The sequence below is a fragment of the Vanellus vanellus genome, assembly GCF_965231255.1.
Source record: "Vanellus vanellus genome assembly, contig: HAP1_SCAFFOLD_1820, whole genome shotgun sequence".
NCBI lineage: Eukaryota > Metazoa > Chordata > Aves > Charadriiformes > Charadriidae > Vanellus > Vanellus vanellus.
The window spans coordinates 27-27,695 of record NW_028128837.1 but is presented as its reverse complement, the minus strand read 5'-3'; the positions used below and the strand labels follow the sequence as shown (position 1 = coordinate 27,695).

Genomic DNA, 27,669 nt, shown 5'->3' with positions numbered 1-27,669 from the left:
CACGGGAGGCACCGCCTCCCTCCCACCGCGGCCTCAATCCCGGCGGCGTCACCGCCGGGCTCCCACCAATAGGAGGCGCGCTAAGCCCTGACGGGCAGGCGGGCGGCCCAACCGCCGCGCGCTCCTCCGGTGGGCGGGGCGGGCGCAGGGAGGCGGCGGGCGGAAGCGGCGAGCGGCGGTGGACCGCGGTAAGGGGGGGGGGGGGCAAGATGGCGGCGCGGCGGGGCCCGGGCCCGGGCCCGGGGCCGGCGCTGCTGGTGGTACTGGCGGTACTGGGCCCGGGGCGGCCGCTGCGGGGGGCCCGCGCCGCCCTCAACCTGCAGGAGCTGAGCGAGCTCAAGTACGGCCTGGAGATCCTCGCCGAGCCCGTGCTGGCCGGGCAGGTGGGCCGCGGCGGGGACGGGCGCCCGCCCGGGGCCCTACCGGGAGCGGGGGGTACGGGCCCGGGGTCGGGGGCACCGTCCTGAGGGCTCTACCGGGATCCGGGACACGGCTCCGGCACCCTACCGGCGATGGGGGCACCGGCTGGGGGTCAGGGTTACAGGCCCGGGGTTGGGGGCACTGTGCCGGGGGCCCTACCGGGGTCCGGGGCACCGGCCCGGGGTCGTTGTGGGCCCGGGGGCACCGGCTGGGGGTCAGCGGTACCGGCCCGAGGTCGGGGGGCCCGTACCGGGGCTGGAGGCACCAATCCGGGACACCAACCAAGGGTCGTTCTGGGGCCGGGGGTACCCGGTGGGGGTGAGGGGTACCGGCCTGGGGTCCCTACCGGGGCCGGGGGCACTGGCCCGAGTCCGTACCGGGGGGTGGGGGTTGGGGGTACCGACCCGGTGGCACTACGGGGATGGAGGGTGCTGTCCGGGGGCCCTACTGGGACTGGGAGCACTGGTCCGGGGCACTGGATGAGGTTTGTTCCGAGGTCAGGACACCGGGTGGGGGTGAGGGGTACCGACATGGGGTCCCTACCGGGGCCGGGGGCACCGACGTGGGGTCGGGGACACCAGTCTGGGGTCCTATCAGAGATGGGGACAGCGGTCCGGGACTGGGGGCACCGGCCCAGAGTCCTACCGGGCACGGGGGGGCAGGGGCCGGGGGTCTCCGGGGTCCTACTGGGGGTTGGGGGCACCGGTTTGGGGATTCTGCTGGGGATGGGGACACTGGCCTGGGCCCGTACTGGGGATGGGGCCTCCGACCTGGGGTCACACTGGGGAGCGGCCACCAGACCAGATGGGTACTGGGGACGGTGGCACTGGGGTGGGGGACCTGTCTGGGGCTGTACCGGGGATAGGGGCACCGGCCCCGGGTGGTCAGTGGCCCCGGGGAGGGGGAAGGGACAGTGCCTCGGGGAGGAAACGAACTGGGACAGCGCCAGAGCCCTACTGGGAATTGTCAGCGCCGGGGTGGGGGGGCACCGGCCATACCCGGGGGACCCTACTGGGAGCACTGGGATGGGACTGGGGTGGGTCCGTACCTCTCTCTCCTCCGCTGAGCAGCTGTGAGGGCGCAGTCAGGTTTGGGGTATCACTGGGCCCACGGTGACACCCCCACCCCCAGCGCTGGTGGGGCTGTGGTGTCCGTGTCCGCCCACCGCCGCCGCTGCCCGGAAAAGGTCCTTTGCCCCAGATTTGGCAGCGGGGTGGGGCACCCGCTCGCACGCCGTGCGTCCCCTTGTCACCGTCCCCGGGTGACTTGGAGGTGTTGGGTGGCAGCCACCGAGCAGCCCCTGGGGGATGAAAGGGGGGGGAGAGGGGGTCCTGACAGCTGCAGTGACAGATCTGCGTGTCCCGCCCCCCCCCCCCCTCCTCCTCCTCCTCCTCCTCGCACACATGTCATGGCCCTTTATCGAGCGGTGGGAGGAAATGGGGAAACTGAGTCACAGAGGGGGAAGTGGCGAGACACGGCTCACCCACGTCCCTTGTTTGGTCCCCAGGGACCGCTACACAGGTGTGTGTGTGTCCCCCCCCCATGTCCCCCTGAGCCTCTCTACGTGTGTGTGTGTCCCCAGCGCCAGGCGGAGGACGTGGTGACAGTGGCATCGAAGTTCAAGCAGCGTTACGAGTGTCGGCTCCCGCCCGCGGCCGTCCGGCGTCAGCCCGACCCCGAGGAGGAGGCGCAGCTCTACAATGGCTCCGGCGTCGCCGAGCTCCTGCGCCCCATGGCGGCCGCCCCCTGCCTGGTCAAGGTTGGGGGGACACACACACGCAGGGTGGGGAGGGGGCGTGTGTCACCCCGTGGCCTCCATCCCAATCCCACGGATTTTCCCCCCGTCTTTTCCAGACTAAGGACTGGTGGACCTACGAGTTCTGCTACGGGAAACACATCCAGCAGTACCACGTGGAAGGTGATGGCGTGGCCGGGGATGGTGGCACGGTGGCGGGGGGGTGGATGTCCCCTACGTGTGTGTGTGTGTCCCCCCTCTTCCTCAAATGTTGCCCGCGTGACTCTTCCCTCTCGCTGCAGAGTCAGAGATCAAAGGAGACATCCTCTTCCTCGGCTACTACCAGTCAGCGTTCGACTGGGACGACGAGACGGCCAAGGTCTGAGCTTCCTCCTCCCCGGTCACGCCGCCGTCCCCTCGCCCAACCCTCTTACGAGACAGCGGGGAATCCCCGTCCCCACCCCGGCTTTACCCTCCCCAGGCCTCCAAGCAGCACCGCTTGAAGCGCTACCACAGCCAGAGCTACGTCAACGGCTCCCGGTGCGACCTCACCGGCCGAGCCAGGGAAGCCGAAGTCCGGGTAAGACCACGGAGGGAGGTGACACTTGGTGTCCCCCCCGCGGCGGCGGTGACGGCGGCGGTGGCTGACGGCTCTCACCGCAGTTCCTGTGCGAGGAGGGGGCCGGCGACTACATCGCCCGAGTGGACGAGCCCCAGTCCTGCTCCTACGTCCTGACCGTCCACACCACCCGCATCTGCCACCACCCCTTCCTGCGCCCGCCCGCCGGCGCCGCGCCGCAGCCCATCCTCTGCCAGCCCGCGCTCAGCCCGGCCCAGTACGTCCAGTACGTCCGCGCCCAAGTCTGTGAGTAGCGGGGACAGGACGGGGGAGAGGAGTTGTCCCCAGGCGGTGGGACCCCGGCAGCGGGAGGGTGACGCGTGTGTCCCCTTCTGTCCCCGCAGCTGACACCAAGCGGAAGGTGGAGGAGATCTCGGAGGAGCTCAAGACGTTGGACACGCGGCTGTGGAGCGAGAGGGACACCGAGGCCCCTGCGCGGCCCCCCGAGGGGACACCGGCGGCCCATGGTGACGGTACAGCCCGTGTCCCCTCCTCATCCCCACAGTGACACTACAGCCCGTGTCCCCTCCTCATCCCCACAGTGACACTACAGCCCCTGTCCCCTCCTCACCCCCACGGTGACACTACAGCCCCTGTCCCCTCCTCACCCCCACGGTGACACTACAGCCCCTGTCCCCTCCTCATCCCCACAGTGACACTACAGCCCCTGTCCTCTCCTCATCCCCACAGTGACACTACAGCCCGTGTCCCCTCCTCACCCCCACGGTGACACAACAGCCCCTGTCCCCTCCTCACCCCCACAGTGACACTACAGCCCCTGTCCCCTCCTCATCCCCACAGTGACACTACAGCCCCTGTCCCCTCCTCATCCCCACAGTGACACTACAGCCCCTGTCCCCTCCTCATCCCCACAGTGACACTACAGCCCGTGTCCTCTCCTCAACCCCATGGTGACACAACAGCCCCTGTCCCCTCCTCATCCTCACAGTGACACAACAGCCCCTGTCCCCTCCTCATCCCCACAGTGACACTACAGCCCCTGTCCCCTCCTCACCCCCACGGTGACACTACAGCCCCTGTCCCCTCCTCACCCCCACGGTGACACTACAGCCCCTGTCCCCTCCTCGCCTACATGGTGACAGCACAGCCCTATGTCCCCTCCTCACCCCCGCGGTGACACTACAGCCGCTGTCCCCTCCTCGCCCCGCGGTGAAGCGTGGCGCGGGGAGCTGCCGCGGGTGTTTGCCGCGTGCCGGGAGCTGCCCGGTGCCAGCCGTGCCCGTCCCCTCCTCCCGTGCCAGCGGCGCCGGGGGACGAGCCGGACCCTGCCAAGGAGGTGACGTTCTGGGAGCGGGTGCGGGAGGTGACGGGCAAAGCCGATGGCCAGCAGGACAGTGCCAGGGTGAGTCCCCAGCGCCCGCGGTGGCCGCCAGTGGCACCGGATGGGGGTCACATTAGAGGAGCTCCATCACCCCGACTCCTTCCCGCAGGTGGAGGAGCCGTCCCCAAAGGCAGATGGTGGCCGGGCGGCTGGTGAGTCCCCGTGGGGGTGGCCAACGGTGGCCCCTCCACATCCCCCCACCACGTGCCGCGGGCCTTCGCCATCCCTGTCCTTCCCGCCTGACTTTCGGTGGTCGCCTGGCAGATACGCGGAAGAAAATCCATTTCAAGGTGATCAGGAGCCCCGGGGACCTGCTCCAGTTCATCGAGGAGCTGAAGGAGAGCACCAAGAAGGTGGGTGACCACCCGTGACGGGGACGTGCCTCGGTTTCCCCGTCAGCACTGAGGAACGTTCATGAGAACCTCCCCCCTACCTCCAGGCCAAGGAGAAGGCGAGCGAGGAGGAGGAGGAGGAGGCAGCGGCAAAGGCTCCCCCAGACCCCCCAGCCCCTGAGGAACCCCCAGCGGGTGAGAAGGAGCGACCGGAGGAGGAAGAAGAAGACGAGGAAGAAGACGGGGACCTTCTGGGTGGCTTCGAGAAGGAGCTGGAGGCCGTTCTGCTGCCGCGGGAGCAGATGGCGCAGCTCAAGGAGGAGGTGAAGACCGAGATGGAGAAAGAGTTTGACAACATCATCAACGAGGTGGGTCACCGCCACGGGGACCCCCTGGGTGGGCTGGGGACCCCCTGGCAGGACTGGGGACCCCCCCTTGACCCCCCCAATGTCACCTGCAGGTGGAGGACGAGCTGGAGACGGAGGGGTTGAAGGGGGAGTTCGACCGTAACCAGGCCTCCAAGTCCTTGGCCTCCACCCTCAACCGCCTCATGGACAAATTGGACGGGGGGGGACCCGTCCCGGGGGGGGGAAAGGAAGAGGAGGAGGAGGAGGAGGAGGGGGCCGGGAGGAAGGCCAACCCCGCTCCCCCCGCCGACGGGCGGGTACGGGTGCGGGTGAGCCGGATCGGAGCCGGCAGCGCCCGGCAGCGGGACCCCCCCCGACGGGACCCCCCCCACCTCCGGCACATGGAGAGCGAAGTGCGGGAGCTGTTGGCCAAGGAGGGGCTGCGGGCTGAAGGTAGGGGGGGTGGGGGGGGTTTGGGGGGGGGAGTAACGGCTGGGGACCCCCCCCTGCCCCCCCGTCACACTGTCAGACGTCCATCTGTCCTTCCCCCTCCCAGGGAAAATCGAGATCAAGATCGTGACGACGGGGGGGGGGGAGGAGGAGGAGGCGCAGTGGCTGTCGGAGGAGGACACCAAGAACCTCAAGGAGATCTTCTTCAACATCCTGGTGAGCGCGGGGGGGGGAAACTGAGGCACGGGGGGGGCAGGGACAGCCCCTGGTGCTGCAGCTGCACTGGGGGGGTGAATGTTCCCTGGGGGGCTGGCAGGGGCGGTGTCACGTGTGTCCCCCCCCCCAGTACCGTGTCCCCCCCCCCCCAATACCGTGTCCCCCCCCCCAATACCGTGTCCCCCCCCCCAATACCGTGCCCCCCCCAGATCCAGGGCACGGAGGAGGCGCAGAAGGAGCGGCGGCGGCAGCAGACACTGGAGGACAACTACCGCTTCGTCTGGGGGGGGGCGCGGGACGAGCCCCCCCCCCCCGGGGACTCTGAGGACCCCGACTTCTGAGCCCCCCCCCCCCCCCCCACGCGGTGGGGCTGCGCACAGGACCCCCGGGAAGGGCTGAAGGGCTTTGATCTGCCATGGGGGGGGGGGTGTCCCCCCCACCCCGGCGGTGCCCCCACGGGGGGAACTTGGACTGTTTTTTGGGGGGGGGGGGGGGAGCCCCTGCCCTGAGGCCGGGCCCACTTGTGACACAGATGAGCTGGAAGGGGGGGAGGGGAATTATTGGGGGGGGGGCGGGGATTGTGATTGGGGGGGGGGGGCTCTCTCTCATAATGAGATGTAACGAGCTCGTTAGGCCTCTGCCTCTGTGCCCCCCCCCCCCCCCTTTTTATCAATAAACCGAGGGCAGCCCCGGGCTGCGTCTGTGTCCGTGTCCCCCCCCGCTGTGTCCCCTCCCCCCCCCCCGTGTCCCCTACCTGCCCCCCCCGTGTCCCCCCAGTCCCCTGCCCGCCCCTCTCCCCCCAGTGCTGCCCTTTATTGCCCCCCCCGTTGCCCCCCCCCCCCCCCCCCCCGGCCATCCCTCGTCCCCCCAAACATAGTGTTGAAGAAGGGGTGGGGTCGCACCTACACGCGACAGCCAATCAGCGTCAGGGTGGGGCGGGGGCTCGGCTGGTGTTGGCCAATAGGAGCGCGGGCGGGGCGGGGCGGGACGAGCGGCTGAATCGCGGTGCGGTGTAACGGCGGGAGAGGGGAAAACCCCCCCGGGAGAGTCGGGACCCCCCCCCGGGACCGGCCGAGACCCGCGGGGAGAGCGGAGCCACCGGGACCAGCGGGGCCACCGGACCCCCGCAGCCACCGGGACCCCCCGGGACTGACCGCACCCATCGAGACCCCGACCCCGAGCGGGACCCCCGGACCGACTGCGACCCCCGGGACTGACCGGGACCCGCGACCCCCTCTGCCGGGTGAGGGCGCAGAGGGACCCCGACCCCGGGATCCCCCCGCCCCTTTGCCCCCGGTTGCCCCCCATGTAGGACGACCCCCCCCCCCTCCCGGGGGCTGCCCCCCCCCCTTAACTTATAAGGGGGGGGGTCCGTGTCCCCTCTCTGTGCCCCCCGATACCCATTGGACCCGGGGGGGGGTCCTGGTGTGGGGTGACAGCTCTGCCCCCCCCCCAATAGGTGTCTGTCACCCCCCCCCGTGGGTGTCGTCGCCTTCCCGTGGGTGCCCCCCCCCGTGGGTCATTCCCCCCCCCCCCCCCCGGGGACTTTGCCATGGGGTTTCCCCGGACGGTGACAGCAGATGGGGGGGGATTGTCACGGGGGGGGGGGGGATGTCGTGGGGAGGGGAGTGTCACGGGGGGGGGGGGGGAGTCCACACTGACCCCCTCCCTCCCCCGCCCAGGCCACGCGTCCCCATGCCACCGCCGTCCCCGCGGGGGGGTGGCTGCCCTTCCACGGGGGGGTCTTCGTGGGCTTCACCGTCACCTTCCTCCTCCTCCACGGCGTCCCGCTGCCCCGGCCCGCGCCCCCCCCCAGCCGCCACCCCCCGCCGCTCGGCGACCCCCCCGGGGCGTCCCGGTCCCCCGCGCTCTACGGCGTTCCCCCAACAGCCTCTGCAGGTGGGTGACACCGCGGTGGCGGTGGCGGGGGGGGGGGACACTGAGCCACCGGGTGGGGACCACGGGTGGTTTTGGGGTCTCCGATGGGACGGGCTGTGGGGTGTGGGGTGCTCACCCACCCGGTGGCTCCAATTTGGGGGGGGAGGATGAAGGCCGCCCCGCAGTGCGCGGTGACGGCGTGGGGCCAACGGGGTGGTCGCCACCGTGGCCAACGTGGCACTGTTGTGTTGTGTCCTCCCCCCCCCCCCCCCCCCCAAACCGGCGGCGGCGGCAGGCGAGGACGCCGGGGCGGCGCGGGCGCTGTACGAGCGGGTGCGCGTCCTGTGTTGGGTGATGACGGCGCCCGGCACCCTCCACGCCAAAGCGCGGCACGTACGGGCCACGTGGGCGCGTCACTGCAACGTGGTCCTCTTCATGAGCTCCCGACCGGACGGCGGCTTCCCCGCCGTGGGGCTGCCCCTGGGGGGGAAGGTCGCCACCAACTCTACTGGAAGACCATCCGCGCCTTCCAGTACGTTCACCGGCACCACCTCGGCCAGGCCGACTGGTTCCTCAAGGCGGACGACGACACCTTCGTGGTGGTGGCCAACCTGCGCTGGCTACTGGCCGGCCATGCCCCCGAGCGCCCCGTCTACTTCGGCAAGCGCTTCAAGCCCTTCGCCAAGCAGGGCTACATGAGCGGCGGGGCGGGCTACGTGCTCAGCAAAGAGGCCCTGCGGCGTTTGGTGGCCGCCTTCGCCTCCGGCGCCTGCGCCCACACCAGCGCGGTGGAGGACGTGGCCCTGGGCCAGTGCCTGGAGAAGGTGGGGGTGGAGGCGGGCGACTCGCGGGACACGTTGGGCCGCGAAACCTTCCACCCCTTCCCCCCCGAGACCCACCTCACCGACAAGTTCTCCCCCCAACTTTTGGTACCGGAGTTACTGCTATTACCCCGTCGTGGAGGTAGGTCGCGCCTCCCGGGGCCACCGCCCACGGACAACGTCCCTTCGTCTGCCCACCTGAGCTGCCAGGGCCCCGAGGTGGCCACGGTCTCCCCGTAAATGGCTACGGCCTCCCACATGTGGCCACGGTTCTCCCTACATGGCCGTGGTCCCCCTCACGCACGGCCACGGTCTCCCATGCATGACCACGGTCTCCCATGCATGACCACGGACCTCTTGCGTGGCCATGGTGACTCCACAACGCATGGCCACTGTCCTCCTTGCATGGCTACCATCTGCCCGTGCGTGGCTACAGTCCTCCACGCATGGCCATGGTCCTCTCGTGGCCATTGTCCTCCTTGCATGGCCGTGGTCCCCCCCATGCATGGCCACGGTCTCTCATGTGTGACCACAGACCTCTTGCGTGGCCATGGTGACCCCACAACGCGTGGCCACTGTCCTCCTTGCATGGCTACCGTCTGCCCGTGCGTGGCTACAGTCCTCCACGTGTGGCCACGGTCCTCCAGGCACGGCCACCCCCTCGCGCAGCCGCCTCCTCCTCCCCACGCGTGACCGTGGTCCCCCCATGCGCGGGGCCACCGTCGTCGTCCCCCCCACGTGTCGGTGGTGTCCCCAACCACGGCCACAGTGTCCCCCCCCCCCACATGTGGCCGTGGCGATGTCCCCAGGCCTGGCTGCAGTGTCCCCCCCCGCTGTGTGGCCACACTGTCCCCCACGTGTGTGTCTGTGGTGTCCATCCCTTCCCCCCCTCCCCCCCCCCCATGCACGGCCACAGCCCCCCCCGGTGTCCCCCCCCCCCCCCCCCGTGACGCCCACCCACCCCCTCCGGTCACCGTCACCAGTGCCCGGGTGCAACCAGGGTTTGGGGTGCAGCCCCCCCCCACCCCCCCCCCGCCAGAGACCCCCCACGTTTGGGGGGGGGTGAAGCCCACCCCATATTTTGGGGGGACGGGGTCCCTGGATGGGGGGAGGGGGGGCATGACCTGTACTGGATCCCATGGAGGGGGGGGGGGGAAGGGGGTCCCTGGGGGGGAGGGGAGCCCCCCCCACATATCACCCCATTACTGTCCCAGGGACCCCAAATGCCCTGCCCCTCCCCCCCCCCGGGGTTCTGCCCCCCCCACCCTCAATGGACCCCCCGCCCATACCCCCCCCCCCCCCCCCCCCGCTGGACCCGCGTGGTCCTAATTAGTGGTAATGAGATTTGCTGGAATTGGATGTCCCTGATCCGGGGGGGGGGGGGGGGGGGGGGGGGCGAGGGAGGATGGGGGGGGGTCAGGGTGGGGCGGGGGGTTGGTGGCTTTGGGGGGGGCACGGGGGGACGCGCTGAAGGGGACAGGGAGGATTTGGGGGGTCTCAGCAGGACACGGAGTGGTGGTTTGGGGGGGCAGAGCCGTGGGGAGGGTCCCACTGCGGGGGGGGGGGGGGGCAGTGGGTGGTGGGACCCCATTTTGACGGGGGGGGGGGGCAGATCCCTTTAGGGAGACTGTCCCCTCCCGTCCCCTGTCACCATCTCCAGGGGTGAGGTGGCCGCGGTCTCCTAACGTGTGCCCCCAAGGCATGGCCACCATACGCCTGGGATGGCCACCGTACTCCTGGGATGGCCACCATACACCATGCATGGCCACAGCCCCCCCCCCCCCCCCCCCCGACCATGGCCCCCCTGTGCGTGGCGGTCACTCAAGGTGTGGCCGTGGCCACCCCATGCCTGGCTGTGACGTGTCCTCCCCACGGGCAGCCACAGTGTCCCCCCATGCACGGCCACGGTGTCCCCAACCCACCCATGGCCACGGTGTCCCCACCCCATGGACACCCCCCATGAGTGCCTCTGGTGTCCCCACCCATGGCCACGGTGTCCCCACTCCATGTGTGTCCATGGAACCCCCCTCCATGAATACCTGAGGTGTCCCCCAACCCACCCATGGCCACAGTGTCCCCACCCCTTCATGGCCAAGGTGTCCCCACCCCATGGAACCGCCCCCATGAGTACCTGTGGTGTCCCCACCCATGGCCATGGTGTCCCCATCTCTTCCGTGGCCACAGTGTCCCCCCACCCACGGCCACGGTGTCCCCACCCCTTCACGGCCATGGTGTCCCCACCCCATGGAACCCCCCCATGAGTGCCTGTGGTGTCCCCACCCATGGCCATGGTGTCCCCACCCCATGGAACCCCCCCCCATGAGTACCTGTGGTGTCCCCACCCATGGCCATGGTGTCCCCCTCCATGCTCAGCCCAGGTGTCCCCCACCCCACACATGACCATGGAACCCGTCTCCATGAGTGCCTGAGGTGTCCCACCCATGGCCATGGTGTCCCCATCTCTTCTGTGGCCACAGTGTCCCCCCACCCATGGCCACGGTGTCCCCACCCCTTCACGGCCGTGGTGTCCCCCCCCGTGCATGCCCACAGTGCCCCACACGTGGCCGTGACCCCCTATGACCCCCCCCCCCAAACCAGCTCTTGGCCAAAGCCATCCGTGGTGTCCCCCCATCCCCCGTCCCCCTTTCCCTGCTGGGGCTTGGGGGGGGGGGGAGGGGGTGTCCAGCCCCACTCCGGGGGTGTCACCATGGGAAGGGGGGGGGGGGGACACCCAGGTTGGTTCAAGCTGCCCCCAGTGCCCCCCCCCCCCCTTCAGAGACACCCGACCAGAGGCCACGGTGATGGGCTCAAGGTTGGGGGACAACTTCCAGCGCCCCCTGACCCCCCCCCCCCCATGGCACCAATGGGGGGGGTGGGGGGGATACTGGGTGCCTGGTGGCCCCCCCCTCCCTAAGACACCCCCCCCTCCCCCCCGCAGGGCCCCCAGTGCTGCTCCGACCTGTCGGTGTCGTTCCACTACGTGAGTGGGGAAGAGATGTACGCGCTGGAGCTGCTCACCCACCGCCTGCGCCCCTACGGCTACCGGCCCCGCTACGCCCCCCCCGCGCCCCCCCGGCCCCCCCGGCCCCCAACGCCACCCTGCCCTAACCCCCAGCCCCCCTCCACCGGGACACCCACGCTCGGTGGCCATCGCTGGGGTGTTGGTGGACGCCGCTGCGGCGTCGGTGGTCACTGCTGGGGTGTTGGTGGACACCGCTGGGGTGTTGGTGGCCAACGCTGCAGCATCGGTGGCCACCGCTGGGGTGTTGGTGGACGCCGCTGCAGCGTTGGTGGTCACTGCTGGGGTGTTGGTGGACACCGCTGGGGCGTTGGTGGCCACCCGTCAGTGGCCACCACTGGGGCGTTGGTGGCCACTGCTGGGGAGTTGGTGGCCACTGCTGGGGCATCGGTGGTCACCGCTGGGGCGTTGGTGATCACTGCTGGGGCATTGGTGGCCACCACTAGGGTGTTGGTGGCCACCACTGGGTTGTCAGTAGCCACCACTGGGTCATCAGTAGCCACCACTGGGGTGTCGGTGGCCACCGCTGGGGTGTTGATGGCCACCACTGGGCCGTCAGTAGCCACCACTGGGGTGTCGGTGGCCACTGCTGGGGTGTTCATGGTCACCACTGGGGTGTCGGTGGCCACTGCTGGGGTGTTGGTGGCCACCAGGCCTGGTTTGGGGGTCAGGGATGGTGCCCCCCCCTGGGTGTGTGTGGGGGGTGATGCCCACGGGTGAAGTGACCGCCCCCCCCCCGGGCGGGGGGGGGATGGGGACGTGGCCCCCTCCCAGTGTGACCCCAGGGAAGGGGCTGGGGTGCTGGGGAGGGACTGGGGGGGGACGCCCATGGGTGCTGCCGTGCCCCCCCTCCTCCCCCCAATTAAAGCCCTTTGCCCGGGACGGGGGAGGCAGTTCCTCTTTTGGGGGGGTCTGTGCCACGCGGTGCCACCGCCACTGTCACCCCCTCCCCAAGACAGAACCCCCCCATTTGGGGGGGGGGTGTGAAGCCGACCCCATATTTTGGGGGGTGTCCCTGGAGGGGGGGAGGCGTGGGGGGGGTCACTGTCAGTACCGGGTCCCGCACCAGTGGGGGGGACGGGGTCCCTGGGGGGGACACACCCCACCCCCCCCCATATCGCCCCATTACTGTCCCAGGGACCCCAAATGCCCCCCCCCGCCCCCAATGTGTCCGTCCGTCCCCCCCCCCCCCCCGCTGGACCCGCGTGGCCCTAATTAGTGGTTGTTAATGAGATTTGCTGGAATTGGATGTCCCTGATCCGGGGGGGGCAGAGGATGGGGGGGTCACAGGGGGACAGGGGGTTGGTGGCTTTGGGGGGGGGACGCGCTGAGGGGACAGGAGGGGTTTGGGGGGTCTCAGCAGCACACGGAGGTGGTGGCTGTGGGGGGGTCAGAGCCGTGGGGAGGGTCCCATGGGGGGGAGGGGGGGCAGTGGCCTCGGGGGGGGTCTGTGGGTGGTGGGACCCCACATGGCACTCCTATGGGGGGACTGTCCCCTGGTGTGGCCCTGTGGCTCGTGGCCCCATGGCTCTCTGTCACCATGGCACCAGTCCACCAGTGTGACCCTGTGGCTCGTGGCCCCGTGGCTAGTGGCCCTGAGACTGTCTGGCACCGTGGCACAGGTCCACTGGTGTGGCCCCCCGTGGCTCGTGGCCGCATGGCTAATGGCCCCGTGGCTCTCCGGCACCATGGCACAGGTCCCCTGGTGTCGGCCCCGTGGCTCGTGGCCCTGAGGCTCTCTGGCCCCATGGCACAGGTCCACCAGCCCATCCCCATGGCTCGTGGCCCCGTGGCTCGTGGCCCCGTGGCTCCCCGGCACCGACCCCCGGCACAGCCCCCCGCCAGCACAGCTCCGTGCCGCGGCCCCCCGGCACCACCCCCCCAGCCGCTCCGGGGGGGGGGGGGGGGGGGGCGCGTTGCCGGACCCCCAACCCGCTCCATCCCCCCGGTAGCCCCCCCAGTAGCCCCCCCCCCCCCAGTAGCCCCCCCCGTGCCACGCCGCGGCGGAGGAGCAGCCGCGGTCACAGCGCCAAATCCGACATTGTTACGGACGTACAGTTACAACCCGAGAGATGAAAACGCTGTACACGGTCCGGACCCCCCTCGGCACAGCCCGGACCCCCCCCCCCCCCCCGCCCCCCCATGGCCCCCCCCCCCCGCCCCCCTCCCCCCCTTCCCCAGCCCCCCAACCTGGGCCCCCCCTGGCTCGGCCCCCCCACCCCCGCGGCACCGCGGGGCGCGTCGGGGGCGTCACAGCGAGGGGGTGACCCTACATTCATGGGGGGGGGGTGGGGGGGGGTCCCGAGGACCACGGCCAGCGGGAGGGGGGGGGGGGGTCCCACCGGTGGTGTCCCCCCCCACCTCCGGCCATGGCGAGGGGGGGTCTGGCTCTATCCTACCGCTAAACGAAGCAATAAATTAAAGAGGTTCCCAAGAGGACCCCGAGAAAAAAGGGGGGGGGGACACGGGGGGGGGGGGGACAGAGGGGGGGGGTCAGGGGGTGGGGGGGGGTCAGGGGGATGGGGGGAGGGGTGGTACAAAAGGTTGTTGTAGAAAGGATGGGGGGGGCGGTGGGGTCTGCTCTGCTCCTGGGGGGACGGGGGGGGCACGGGGGGGGTGTGGACATGGCGGGGGGAACATTGGGGGGGGGCGAGGGTGACATGGGGGGGGTGACATGGCTGGGGGTGATGCAGAGGGGGTGGCATGGCTGGGGAGGGGGGCAGGGGGGATGGGGGGGGCACGCAATGGGGGGGGGGTCACCGATGCCGGGGGAGGGGGTGACACTGGAGGGGGTGACACTGGAGGGGGTGACACTGGAGGGGGTGACACGGGCAGAGGTGTCACCGGCCACAGCGCCAGACCGGGACCCCCACGCACGGGGTGGCGGTGGGGGGGAGGGGGGGTGGGGGGGATGTCACAGTGGGACCCCCCCAGCGGCGTCCAGCGTGGGGGTGCCACCACCGTCCCCCCCCCCCCACCCCCCCATGGGGAGGGGGACCTGTGACAGGACCAGAAGAGACCTCAGCGGCGGCTGAATAATAAATAGAGCATCAAAAATACAAACCGGGGGGGGGGGAGGGGTGACACCGGGGCCGAATCGGGGACCACCGGTGGCCACAGTCCTGGGGGGTGGGGGGGGATGCGCCGAGGGGGTGCCGGGCCCCCCCCCGGCTATACCAGGGCGGTCCGGGGCTCGCAGGGCCCCACGCTGGCGCAGCTGCTCTTGCGGCGGAGGCCGGGGGTGGCCGGACCACCGAGTCCCTCACCGGGGCAACCGTGTTGCAGTAAGATGTCGGCGCACTCCTGGCTGCCGGCGCGGCGGGCGTAGAACAGCGCCGTACGGCCGTGCCCGTCCCGCGCCCGGACGTCCGCGCCGTACTGCGGGCACAGGGCAGGCGTCGGACGCCGTCGTCGTGGCCCTGAGGTGGCCACGGTGGGGTGGCCCTGAGGTGGCCACGGTGGGGTGGCCCGCGCCGTGTTTCCTGAGCCCTCCCCTCCTCCCCCACCATCATGGATGCGCCACATCCCCCGTGGCCACCCCACGTCTCTCTCGGCGCGGTGCGGGTCCCGTGGCCATCCCGGGATTCCCATGGTCGTGCCACATCCCCCATGGCCACGCCATGTCCCACCATAGCCACGCCATGGTCCCCGTGGCCACATCATGGCCCCCATGACCACGCCGTGTCCCCCATAGCCACGCCATGGTCCCCATGGCCACACCACGTCCCCTGGAGCCACTCCATGGTCCCCATGGCCGTGCCATCTCCCACCATAGCCATGCCGTGGCCCCCATGACCACACCACAGCCCCCATAGCCATGTCATGGTCCCCCATGGCCACGCCATCTGCCCTCTGGCCACACCATGGCCCCCATGACCACCCCACGGCCCCCATAGCCACGTTGTGGCCCCCATGACCACCCCACGGCCCCCATAGCCACGTTGTGGCCCCCATGACCACCCCACATCCCCCATAGCCATACCATGGCCCCCATGACCACCCCACGGCCCCCATAGCCACGTCATGGCCCCCATGACCACCCCACATCCCCCATAGCCACACCATGGCCCCCATGACCACCTCACGGCCCCCATAGCCACGTTGTGGCCCCCATGACCACCCCACATCCCCCATAGCCATACCATGGCCCCCATGACCACCTCACGGCCCCCATAGCCACGTTATGGCCCTCGTGACCACCCCACGGCCCCCATAGCCACGTCATGGCCCCCATGACCACCCCATGTCCCCCATGACCACCCCACGGCCCCCATAGCCACGTTGTGGCCCCCCCACACACACTATCCCGATCCCCATAACCATCCCAACGTGTCCCACAGCCACCCCACGTCCCCACCTCGCGTGTCCCCCCCCCCCCGGCCCGGACGTACCCACACCAGCAGCTGGGTGATGACCACGAGGGCCATGTCGCAGGCCACGTGCAGCGCCGTGCGCCGGTCCTTGTCGCCGGTGCCGACGTTGAGCTGCTCCTTCCTGCTGTGGGCCAGGAGCAGCAGCACCGTCTCCAGGTCCTTCTCCTGCACGGCGCAGAAGAGCTGCTCCCCCAGCGGCGCCTCGGCCGCCGGCAGCGGCGCCAGGAAGAGCCGCTGCTCGTACTTTGCCCGGATCCACGACTCCCGCTCCTCCCTGGGGGACACGGGCGCCGTCAGGCACCGGGCGGTGACGCCGCGGCGGCGGCGGCGGCGGTGGGGTGAAAAAAGGGGGGAGGACACCCACCGGGATGACTCGTGGGTGGGTTTGCAGCGGCCCTGCGGGTTCTTCTCCCAAATGCTGTTGGCGGTGGCGTTGCCGATGGAGGTGAGGACCAGCGTCAGCTCCCGCGGCCAATCGTCCAGGTCGAGGGAGCGCACGCGGGAGAGGTGGGTGCCCAGGTTGCGGTGGATGCCCGAGCACTCGATGCAGATCAAGGCCCCCAGGTTCAGGCTGGCCCAGGTGGGGTCTACGGGGGGACGCGTAGAGACCGTCGGCACCGCGCCGGGGGCGTCGGGTGGCCCGCGGCACCGCCGTGGCAGCGTGCGGCCATTGCGTGGCACCTCGTGGTGCACGGCATGGTGAGACCCGTGGCACCGCCATGGCGGCCTGCGGTCTATGGCATGACGTGGCACATGGTGCTTCCTGCTCCGGGGCATAGGGTGGCCCATAGCGTGATGTGTCCCCATGGCGTGACATGGCCCAGGGCATTAGGTGGCCCATGGTGCCATGTGGCACGTGGTGTTTCCTTGCCGGGGTTATTGGGTGGCCCATGGCACCACGTCACCCCATAGCACCATCTGGCTCACGGCACACCTTGACCCATGGCACTGCAGGGCCCGTGGCACCAATGGCACCCCACGGCCCACGGCTCCACGTGGCCCACAGCACCGCAAGAGCACTGACACCGCATGGCCTGTGCCACCACGGGACCAGCGGCACCCCAAAGCTCGTGGCCCTGCGTGACCCCTGGCACCAAGTAACCGATGGGCCCACGTGGCTCATGGCCCCCCATGGCTCATGGCCCCATGTGGACCATGGCACTGTGTGACCAATGACTCTCCATGGCCCGTGGCCCCATACGGACCATGGAATCATGCAACTGATGGCCCCCCATGGCCCGTGGCCCCACATGGACCATGGCACTGTGTGACCAATGACCCCCATAGCCCATGGCCCCGTATGGCCCATGGCGCCATGCAACCAATGACCCTCCGTGGCCCATGGACCCACATGGACCATGGAACCATGCAACTGATGGCCCGTGGCACCACATGGACCATGCCACCAAGCAACCAATGATCCCCCACATCCCGTGGCCCCACATGGCCCATGGCGCCATGCAACCAATGACCCTCCGTGGCCCATGGACCCACATGGACCATGGAACCATGCAACTGATGCCCCCCCATGGCCCGTGGCCCCACATGGACCATGCCACCAAGCAACCAATGATCCCCCACATCCCGTGGCCCCACATGGCCCATGCCACCATGCAACCGATGGCCCCCCACGTCCTGTGGCCCCACATGGCCCATGGCGCCATGCAACCAATGACCCCCCGTGGCCCGTGGCCCTGCGTGACCCAATGCCCCCCCCAGCTGCCCCCCAGGAGACTCACTGGGCGCCCCGCAGTCCACGCAGAGCGAGTTGCCCCGGGCGTTGCGGATGGCCTGGATGGCCACGGCTTCGCTCTGGCTGTCCATGCGAGCCTGGGGGAGACGCGGGGGGTGAGCAGGGTGCGGGGGTGCAGACCACCCCCACACACACACCCCCCCCGACACTCCCCCCCCCCCCCCCCTTCCCTGGCGGCCCCCCTGGTGGGGGTCCCACCTTGTTCTTGCTGCTCTCGCAGCACTGCAGGCTGGCCAGGATCTGGCTCTCGATGGCCTGCACCCAGGCGTCGCGCTCCTCGAAGCTGCCCGCCTCGAAGTGCCACGTCTGCCCCGTGCTGGACACGATGATGAACTCGAAGTTCTCCTCCTCTGCGGGACCAGAGAGACACCCCCCACCCCCCCACCCCCAAACACGGTGGGCGGTGGGAAGGGGGTCCGGGCGTCACGGTGTAGGGCAAGTCGTCCCACACCGGTCCTCCCCCCCCCCCCTCACACATCCCCATCACGGCCCCAAAGGGGGGACCGCCCCACTGGTCCCCACCACCCGCCCTGCTCCTGGGGACCCCCCCGCACCCTCTCACTGCCCCGGTTGGGGGGTGTGGGGGGGGGTGTGGGGGGGATGCGATGGCGGCAGGCGAGGATGGGACACAGCCACATGCATGACGGAGCAGGCTACGCGCCGCGCGCCACGTTACCTGTTTTATAAATATTTCTTAAACTACCAAAGCTTTTTAATTTCCACATTTTGCGCTTGGCTGCGGAGGGTCCGGGGCAGCGAGAGCGGAGAGAGGAAAGGGGGGAAGAGAGAGTCACCAGAGGAGCCCGCAAAGCGCCCCCCCAGGGGAGGAGGTGGTGGGGACACGGGGGACGGCGGTGGGGGTGCGAGGGGGGGGGTGGCAGAGCGAGGAGAGGGGGACACACGGGTGGGCGCGGCGGCGGCGGCGGTGGCGGCGGGGGGCAGCGGAGGGGCAGGATCGGTCCCAGATCCTCCGTTCACCGGAGACTTGGAGCATCGCGGGGTGTCATCCCCGTGGGAGGCGGTGGCGTTGTCCCCGCGGCTCCGTGGCCACCGTCCACGAGCAACCGGGGTTGGGGGGGGGCCACCGTCCCCGCGGCTCTCACCTTCCGCCTGCCCGGCCGAGCCCTCCGTCTTGGACGGCGTCATCAGCTTCTTCCGCCGGTGCTTCTTCCTGTCGATCATGGGCGACGGCGGCGGGTCTTTGCCCGAGCTGCCGGGGCTGGCCACGGCCTCGAAGGCGGGGGGGCCGTCTGCCGAGAGACCCCTTCGTTGGGGGGGCTGGTGGCCACCGAGCTCGCCGGGGTCACTGTGCTCACCGGGGCCACCGGGGCCACCAAGCTCACCAGGGTCGTGAGGGCCACTGGGCTCAATGGGGGTCACCGGGGCCATCAGACCCACCAGAGTCACCGGCGTCATCTGGGCTACCAGGGGCACCGAGTCCACCAGAACCACCAGGCTCACCAGGGTCACCAGGGCCACTGGGCTCACCGGGGCCACAGGCCACCAGCATCACTGGGGCCATTTGGCTCACTGGGGTCACCAGGGCCATTGGAGCCACTGGGGTCACCAAGTCCACCAGTGCCACTGGGCTCACCAGGATCACCGGGGCCACTAAGTCCACCAGGGTCGCAAGGGCCACTGGGCTCCGTGGGGTCACCAGGGCCGTTGGAGCCACCGGGGTCACCAGGTCCACCAACGCCACTGGCCTCACCAGGGTGACCAGGCTCACAAGGGCCACTGGGTTCAGTAGGGTCACTAAGACCACCAGGGCCACCAGGTCCATCAATGCCACTGGGCTCACCAGGGCCACCAGGGTCACAAGGGCCATTGGGGCCACCAGAGTCACCGGATGCACCAGTGCCACTGGACTCACTGGTGTCATCAGGGCTATTAGGGTCACCAAGCCCACCAGAACCACCAGGCTCACCAGGGTCACCAGGTTCACAAGGGCCACTGGGCTCACCAGGGTCATGGGCCACCAGGGTTACGGGGGCCATTGGGCTCCCTGGAGTCACATGGGCCATTGGAGCCACCGGCGTCACCAAGTCCACCAGTGGCAGAGCTCACCAGGGTCACCAGGCTCACAAGGGCCACCGGGTTCAGTAGGGTCACTAGGACCACCAGGGCCACCAGTGCCACTGGGCTCACCAGGATCACCAGGTTCACCAGGACCACTAGAGCCACCAGGGCCACCAAATCCGCCAGGGCCACCGGCTTCACTGTGGTCTCCGGGATCACCAGGGCCACCAGGAGCCACTGGGTCCCCCGGCTCACCAGGGGTCACCCAGGCTCACCGGGGACCACCACGGGCAAGGTCGCTGGCCCTGCCCCGGGGGAGGCGGCTGGTCCATGGGCCTGAGCGGTGAGGGTGGCACTCACCGGAGCCGGAGAGCTTGGCGCTGGAGGCGGAGGCGCAGCGCTGCAGAGACCGCTCAGCTTTGCCGGGACCCTTCATCCCCGGCTCCGGGGGGAGGCTCAGCCCCACGGGGGAGGCGCCGGCTGCGGGTGGGGAAGGACCGGTGACACCGGTGGCCTCCCTTGGACACCCAGCGTCACCACCGTCGTCACCGGGCCGGTACTCACCACCACCCTCGGGCGCCGTCCCCCCCGCCACGTCCCTCACCAGCCCGTTGATGCTGGCGGAGGGGCCGCAGGCGGAGATGGCGCGGGGCGGGCGCTTGCCGGGGACCTTCACGGTGGTCCGGAGAAGGTCCATCTCCTTCCCGTGGGTGCTGTGGATGTAGTCCTGCCGCGGGGACGGGATGGGCGGGGGCTGAGACCGGGGCTCCCCCCCCCCTCTCGGTGCGCCGGGGGGACAGGGACGGGATGGGGACACTCACGTTGATGCTGGGGTGGTAGAAGAGGAGCCCGTTGCTGGACAAGGTCACGTACTTCTTCTTCCACTCCTTGTTGAGGGAGTTGCCGCTGCGCTTCAGCAGGAAGCTCTGGGGACAAAGGGACGGTGAGGGGGGGACAAGGGAAGGGACGGCCGGGGACCTCGTGGTGTGCCACCGCCGCCGCCGCTGACCTGCTTGATGGGGATGGCGCGGCCGCTGCCCGCCCCCTCGCCCCGGCTGTCCAGGCTCCGCTTCTCCGAGTCGCTGCCCCGGCGCGTCTGCGGGGACAGGGGACGGGCTCGCTGGGACGCGTGGCACCGCTGGGGGCACCCGGGCCGCCACGTCCCCCGCCCCACGGTGGGGCCACCCTGGGTGCCGCGAGTGTCCCCCATCGCCACCCTGCTGGGGTGACACCCTGAGTGCCATCCCTGTGCCGCCACCACCGTGCCAAGGGGACATCCCGGGTGCCAGGGTGCCACCACCTCACCAGAGGGACACTATGGGTGCCAAGTGTCCCCTGCTGCCACCACCCTCCCAGGGGGACACCCTGGGTGCCATGTGCCCCCGCTATGCCACCACCACCCTTCCAGGAGGACATGCTGGGTGCCACGTGTCCCATGCTGCCACCACCCCACCAGAGGGACACTCTGAGTGCCACACACCCCCCTATGCCACCACCACCCTTCCAGTGGAACACCTCAGGTGCCATGTGTCCCATGCTGCCACCACCCCACCAGAGGGACACCCTGGGTGCCATCTGTCCCATGCTGCCACCACCATGCCAGGGGGGCACCATGGGTGCCACGTGCCCCCTCATGCCACCACCACCTCACCATAGGGACACTCTGGGTGCCACGTGTCCCATGCTGCCACCACCCCACCAGAGGGACACCCTGGGTGCCACACACCCCCCTATGCCACTACCGCCCTTCCAGGGGAACACCTCAGGTGCCGCGTGTCCCCCGTTGCCACCACCCTCCCAGGAGGACCCCCCGGGTGCCCCACGCCCCCCCGTTGCCGCCGGGGGGTTCCCGGCGCACTCACGGCGAAGAGGCTGGTGCGGCGCTTGGCCCCGCGGTGCAGGGAGCTGGGGGTGCCCAGGGGGGCGGGGGTCTCGCTGCGCAGCTCCCGGTGGCCCACGTTGGGGGTGGAGGGCAGCGAGGACGAGTAGTCGCTGGTGTGGCCACCGTTGCTGGCCTGCAGGGGACACGGGGGTCAGCCGCCACCGCCGGCCTCCCGTGGCCGGAGGGACGGGCGAGGGGGACGGGGCGCCCGGCCGGGGGGCGGGGGGGGGGCTGGGGGGGGTACCTGGCCGGGGTGGACGCCCCCGACGGGGGTGGATGCGGCCGAGTGGCTGGGGGTGCTGGGCAGGGACTTGCAGGACGCCATGAGCTGCTGCTGCTTCTTCAGCGCCACCACCTTCTGGGCGACTGCGCCGACAGCCTCGCGTCAGGCGGGCCACGCTGCCGCCACCCCCGGCCCGCCCCGCCGCGGCCCCAGCCCACCTCAGCCACCGGCCACCGGCCCCAGCCCACCCAACCATGGTCCCCAGCCCACCTGGACGTGGTCTCCAGCCCACCTCAGCCACCGGCCATGGTCCCCAGCCCACCCAACCATGGTCCCCAGCCCACACTGGCCATGGTCCCCAGCCCACCTCAGCCACCGGCCACCATCCCCAGCCCACCTGGACGTGGTCTCCAGCCCACCTCAGCCACCGGCCATGGTCCCCAGCCCACCCAGCCACAATCTCCATCCTACCCAGACATGGCTCCCGGCCCACCCTGGCCACCGTCCCCATCCCGCCCCAGACATCGGCCGTGGTCCCCAACCCACCCAGCCATGACTCCTGTGCCACCACGGCCATTGGTCACGGTCCCAGCTTTGCCTGGTCACTGCTCCCCATCCCCCCCAGCCACTGGGCCGTGGTCCCCACCCCACCCTGACCATGGTCCCTGTCCCATCCTGGCCACAATCTCCATCCCATGTTGGCCACGGTCCCCATCCCACCCTGACCATGGTCCCCATCCCATCCTGGCCACAATCTCCATCCCATGTTGGCCACGGTCCCCATCCCATCCTGACCATGGTCCCCATCCCACCCTGGCCACAATTCCCATCCCACCCGGCCACGATCGCCATCCCACACTGGCCACGGTCCCCGTCCTATCTGGTCGCCAGCCCCCAACCCACCCCAGCCCCCATCCCACCACCACCAGCACCCCCCCGCCTACACCGGACCGGCCGGCGGAGCCGGGCGCCGCGGGACACCCACCCTCAGTGAAGACCCGGTCAACGTTGAGGCCGTACGTGGCGCAGGTCTCGTAGTAGAGGCACCTCCTCATGTCCCCGCAGAGCGCCTGGGCCCGGGCGTCCTCGATCACCCGCGGGTTGGAGGAGCTGATCTTGTCTGGGGGCAGCGGCGGAGTGAGGCGGGGGTCACCCCCTCCCCGTCCCCACGCCTCCGTGGGGCCGGTCCCACGTCCCCGGCTCACCCTGGGTGCCCACCAGCGCCAGGGCCACCTCGCTGGCGCCCCGGTAGCCGCTGAGCAGCGCGTGGAGCTGCGTCACCTCCTCGAAGCTGCTCTCGTTCTCCAGGCTGAAGACGAAGATGACGGCGTCCGCCCAGCTGGCAAACTGGGGGGGGGCGCGGACGGGGGGGTCAGGGCTGGGCACCGGCCGGCACGGCCCCCCCGCGGCCCCCCCACCCCCCGCGTACCTTAGCGTCCGGGGCGCCTCCTTCCTCCCGGATGAGCAGGAGGTGGCTCTGGCCGTCCACCATCACCTCGCGCTTGAACTGACCGCCTGAGGCCGGAGGGGGAGAGGGGACGGCGCTGGGGCTGTGCCCCCACCCAGCACCGGCCCCGCTCCGACCCACGGCCGGGCCCAGCCCCGTCGCCGCACCCGCAGCCGTGGCCACGCTCAGCAGCACCACGGCCTTGTCCATCCCATGGCCATGGCCAACCCTATGGCCTTGTCCATCCCATGGCCAAGCTCAGCCCCACGGCCATGCTCAACCCTATGGCCATGCCCAACCCCATGGCCATGCCCAGCCCCATGGCCTTGTCCACCTCACAGCCGTGCCCAGCCCCACGGCCTTGTCCATCCTCATGACCTTGGCCATCCCATGACCATGGCCAACCCTATGGCTTGTCCATCGCCATGGCCATATCCGGCCCCATGGCCATGCCCAGCACCACAGCCTTGTCCATCCCATGGCCATGCCCAGTCCCATGGCCTTGTCCATCCTCATGACCTTGGCCATCCCATGACCATGGGCAACCCTATGGCTTATCCATCCCCATGGCCATGTACAGCCCCATGGCCATGCCCAGCACCACAGCCTTGTCCATCCCATGGCCAAGCTCAGGCCCGTGGCCATGGCCAACCCCATGGCCATGGCCAACCCTATGGCCATGCCCAACCTGTGGCCATGGCCGTACCCACCCCCGTGGCCACTCACTCTCGGTGGGCTCCAGGCCCACGTAGGAGCCGGTGAGGAAGCGGTGGACGAGCGCCGACTTCCCACTCTTGCTGCTGCCCAGGACGCCCTGGGGAGGGGGCAGAGGGGGGGTCAGGGTGGGCACGAGGACGGCAGGACACGGGGCAGGGACACGGGGACACGGTACCCACCAGGCGGATCTCGGGGACGGAGCGGCCCAAGGTCCATTCCTGGCTGTTCACCAAGGCCTCTGCGGGGAGGAGAAGGGGGTGAGATGGTGCCCGGGCACCCCCCGGCACCCCCCGGCACCCCCCGGCACCCCCCGGCACCCCAGCGGGGAGGGGCACGGCCGCCCCCGGCCCTGCGGCAGCGCCGCCGGCAGCATCCTCGCGTGGGCGGCCACCAGCCGTCACCAAGCAACGGCACTGCACCGAGCCCGGCGGGGGTGGCAGGAGGGACGCGGAGACGTGACGTGGCGGGGGACGCGGTGCCACAGGGCCCCCCCTCGCCGTGGGCACCAGGGTGCGGTGGACACCGGGACGTGGCGGGCACGAGGATGAAGGGCGGCGGGAGGACGTGGCGGGACGTGATGGGAACCAGGACGCGGGGGCCATCAGGTCATGACGGGCACCAGGACGCGGCGTGGCACCAGGACACCACGGGCACCAGGACGTGGCGTGGCATGGCACGGGGACACGATGGATTGCAGGACACGACGGGCACCAGGACGCAGCGTGGCACGAGGACATGGTGTGGCACGAGGATGCGATGGACGTGGCACACAACAACACAGCCGGCGCGAGGACGCAGCGTGGCACGAGGACGTGGCGTGGTACAGGGGCACCATGGGCACCAGGACACAGCGTGGCACGAGGACATGGTGTGGCACGAGGATGTGATGGATGTGGCGCACGACAACACGGCCGGCGCGAGGACGCAGCGTGGCACGAGGACGTGGCGCGCATGGGGACACGATGAGCACAAGAACACAGCGTGGCACGAGGAGGTGGTGTGGCACGGAGACGTGACGGGCACCGGGACGTGGTGTGGCACGAGGACGCGGCACAGCACGTGGCGGGTACGAGGCTGCGATGGACGTGGCACACGGCAACATGGCAGGCACCGGGGTGCAGCGTGGCACGAGGACGCGGCGTGGCACGAGGACATGGTGTGGCACGAGGATGTGATGGGCACCAGGACGTGGTGTGGCACGAGGACGCGGCGCGGCACATGATGGGCACGAGGCTGCGATGGATGTGTTGCACGAGAGCACGGCAGGCACCAGCACGTGTGGGGCACGAGGACGGTGGCACAAGCACCCAGCGTGACACAAGCACGTGGCGCGGCACAAGGACACTGCCCGCGCCCCACACCCCCCTCCCGCCCCCCCCGACCCCCCCGGGGCAGCGCAGCCCTTCGCCTCCCGCACCACGAGAAGGGGAAACTGAGGCAGAGGGTGTCCCCCCCATCGTGTCGTGTCCCCCCCCCCCCCCGTGCCTCAGTTTCCCCCGTGCTGCGCACACCGCTGCCGCCCCCCCACGTGCGCGGCGGGTGAGGGGTTAACGCTGCTGCCTGTCACCCCGCACAGCGTCACCCAGCTGCCACCCACGGGTGTCCCCGCTGCCCCCCCCCGGGGAGGCTCTGCCCACGCTCCCCACGGCCCCGGTGGGTCGGGGGTGGGAGTGGGGCGGAGGGACGGACAGAGGGACGGACGGAGGGGTGGCTGTAGGTCAGGCGGACAGATGGGCGTGGGGGCGAGCGGGACGGACGGACGGACGGAATGGGTGACGCACGGATGGAGGCGCAGACGGACGGACGGACGGACGGACCTCAGCTCGATGGAAACGGCCCCGGTGGGGAAACTGAGGCACAGGAGCCCCCCCCGGCGCCCCACAGCACCCCAAGGCCGGGACAGCGTGTGTCCCCCCGGTGGGTCACAAGTCCTCAACCAGCCCCCCCCCAAGTCCCCCAAGCACCCCACAACCCCCACCCCCCCCCAGAGCCGTGGGGCACAGACGGGTCCATCCACCCCACACATGTCACAGCCCCACACGGGCGCCGCCAGCGAGTGGCCCATCTGGGAGCGCCCCCTCCCCACACCAACTGCCCTTCCGCCCCCACCCCCCACCCCCCAGCCATGGGGAAACTGAGGCACGACACCCCCACGGCACAACCGGCGCGCGGAGGCGGACGTCCGGCGGTACCCCCCCCACCCCCTCCATCCCTCCCGCATGCGGGGAAACTGAGGCACGGCACAGGGGCGGGTGTCCCCCCCAATCCCCCCCCACCCCGGTACTCACTGGGGGGGGCGCCTCTGCCCAGGTCGGTGCTGAGCAGGGCCCAGGGGGGCGCGGGGTGGGTGGGGGTGGCCGCCGGGCTCTTGGCGAAGATCCCGCTGATGAACTTGAGCATCTTGCGGTCGCGGGTGGAGGCGCGACCCCCCTCGCGCCCCCTTTTCAGCCCCGTCTCGCTTTGGGGGGCAGCGGGCGCCGGCGCCAAACCCCCCGGCCCCGGGTGCAAATCGCTGTTGTCCAACGTCTTGCTTTTGCCTTTGCGGGGGAGAGCCGAACCCGCGCCGGCGGCCGCCCAACCCCCTCGGCACCCGCTTTGCCCCCCGTTTTGGGGCGCCCTTTGCCCTCGGCCTCCGGCCAGGAGAGGCGGCCGGCGGCCGGCTTGTGGCTGGGTTTGCCCGCCTTGGCTTCGGTGGCCACTTTGGCCCCGCTGGTGGTCACCGTCTTGAAGGGTTTGGCGCCGGTGAGGCGTAAGCGGCGGGCACCGGCGGCGGGGTGGGGGGACGACGCGCCGGGAGCGGGGTGGGAGGGGGGCTTCCCCCCGTCGGGGGCACCCTCGGGGTAACCCCAGCTCGCCTGGGCTAGGAAGGGGCGGCGGGGGGTTGCCGAGGGGTGGGGGCGCTCCTGGGGTCCCTCCGAGGTGCCCTCGGCCCCCCCCCGCGGGAGGGCGTCGGGTTTGGGGGGTACGGCGGGAGGGGGGGGGAATAAGGCCGGGTCGGGTTTGGGGGGTACGGCGGGGGGGGGGTGGGGGGTGGGTAAAGAGGAGGGGTCGGGTTTGGGGGGTAGGGCGGGAGGGGGGGGCAGCGAGGAGGGGTCGGGTTTGGGGGGTAGGGCCGGGGGGGGCGGTAAGGAGGAGGGGTCGGGTTTGGGGGGCAGCGCGGGGGGCGTCGAGGCGGGCGAGCGGGGGCGGGGGGCGCCGCGGGCGGAGCGGGGTTCAGCCGCTTTGGGGGCGAGCGAAGCTTCGGGGGGGGGCGGGGCGGGCGGGGGGCTGGGGGTCCGGGGGGCAGAGGGGGGCAGGGGGGGGTCGGGGGGGCCGCAACCGGCGGTACTTATCCACAGAGCGTCCTGGCGCTGGAAAAGCCGCTCCGGCCTCTTGGCTTTGCCACCACCGCCACCGCCACCGCCACCGCCACCGCCACCGCCGGGGTCTTCGGGGCCAACAGCCTCCGGCACCGACCCGCTCTGGGGGGGGCCGTCCCCATCGTCCCCCCCTTCTTCTTGTCGCGACTCCCCCGCAGCTGTCGCCGCCACCGACTCGAGCTTGACCAGGGTGAGGGAGATGAGGTAGGTGGTCCGGCGCTGGAGGCCGCTGGTCCTGCTCATGGGTGCGGGCAGGGCAACCCCCCCCCCGCCCCCCCCCACCCCCCCCCCAAAGCAACCCACCCACCCACCCCCCCCAAAAAAAAAAACAAAAAAACAAAAAACCAAAAAAACCCAAACCCCAAACCAAAAACCACCACAAACCCGCCCCAGCAGCACCCCCGCGGGCGGGCGGGCGGGCGGACCCCCCCCCTTTCTCCCTATAGATATCTATGGGGTCGTGTATGTGTGTGTGTCCCCCCCGCTTTTTTTTTTTTTGCCTCCGCGTCCGCCGGTGCCGGAGGATGCTCAGCGCGGTCCCCACCCCCGGCCCTCCCTCCCTCCCTCCCTCCCCCCCCCCCCAACCCGAAGCCTTCCCCCCCCCCCCCCTCCTTCTCCCCCCCCCCCCCCGGCTCGCCCGCCCCCGGAGGGGTTGGCACCGCCGCCTCCCCCCCCCCCCCTTTTCCCAAATTCGCCCCCCCCACTTTTCCCAAATTC

The 27,669-nt window shown here is 70.7% G+C and overlaps 2 protein-coding genes across 3 annotated transcripts; one reads left to right on the top strand and one right to left on the bottom strand.

The window, feature by feature from the left end:
* Window positions 1–209: 209 nt before the first annotated feature.
* On the top strand, window positions 210–5,984 carry OS9 (OS9 endoplasmic reticulum lectin; the record flags this gene model as incomplete). Of its 2 annotated transcripts, none has more annotated exons than XM_082499983.1 (14): window positions 210–383; window positions 2,003–2,179; window positions 2,275–2,338; window positions 2,458–2,534; window positions 2,637–2,735; window positions 2,819–3,020; window positions 3,119–3,241; window positions 4,037–4,137; window positions 4,226–4,268; window positions 4,381–4,469; window positions 4,556–4,816; window positions 4,909–5,248; window positions 5,352–5,461; window positions 5,671–5,984. In XM_082499983.1, the coding sequence occupies 14 exons, from the start codon at window positions 210–212 to the stop codon at window positions 5,800–5,802; spliced, it is 1,992 nt and encodes a 663-aa protein (XP_082356109.1). In that variant the 3' UTR covers window positions 5,803–5,984. The 2 variants fall into 2 exon arrangements, with proteins under 2 accessions (XP_082356109.1, XP_082356108.1); XM_082499982.1 differs by having other exon boundaries at window positions 3,119–3,247.
* Window positions 5,985–13,988: 8,004 nt separating this feature from the next.
* On the bottom strand, window positions 13,989–27,195 carry LOC309684016 (arf-GAP with GTPase, ANK repeat and PH domain-containing protein 1-like; the record flags this gene model as incomplete). The annotated part of the gene is given in 20 exon segments (XM_082499981.1): window positions 13,989–14,557; window positions 15,571–15,826; window positions 15,917–16,139; window positions 17,292–17,382; window positions 17,504–17,655; window positions 17,982–18,041; window positions 18,409–18,555; window positions 19,685–19,804; window positions 19,889–20,051; window positions 20,146–20,250; window positions 20,334–20,420; window positions 21,187–21,339; window positions 21,451–21,572; window positions 22,415–22,549; window positions 22,635–22,776; window positions 22,859–22,944; window positions 23,603–23,690; window positions 23,773–23,831; window positions 25,882–26,142; window positions 26,145–27,195. Coding segments are annotated over 20 exon segments (3,708 nt in total). The 3' UTR covers window positions 13,989–14,350.
* Window positions 27,196–27,669: the final 474 nt, after the last annotated feature.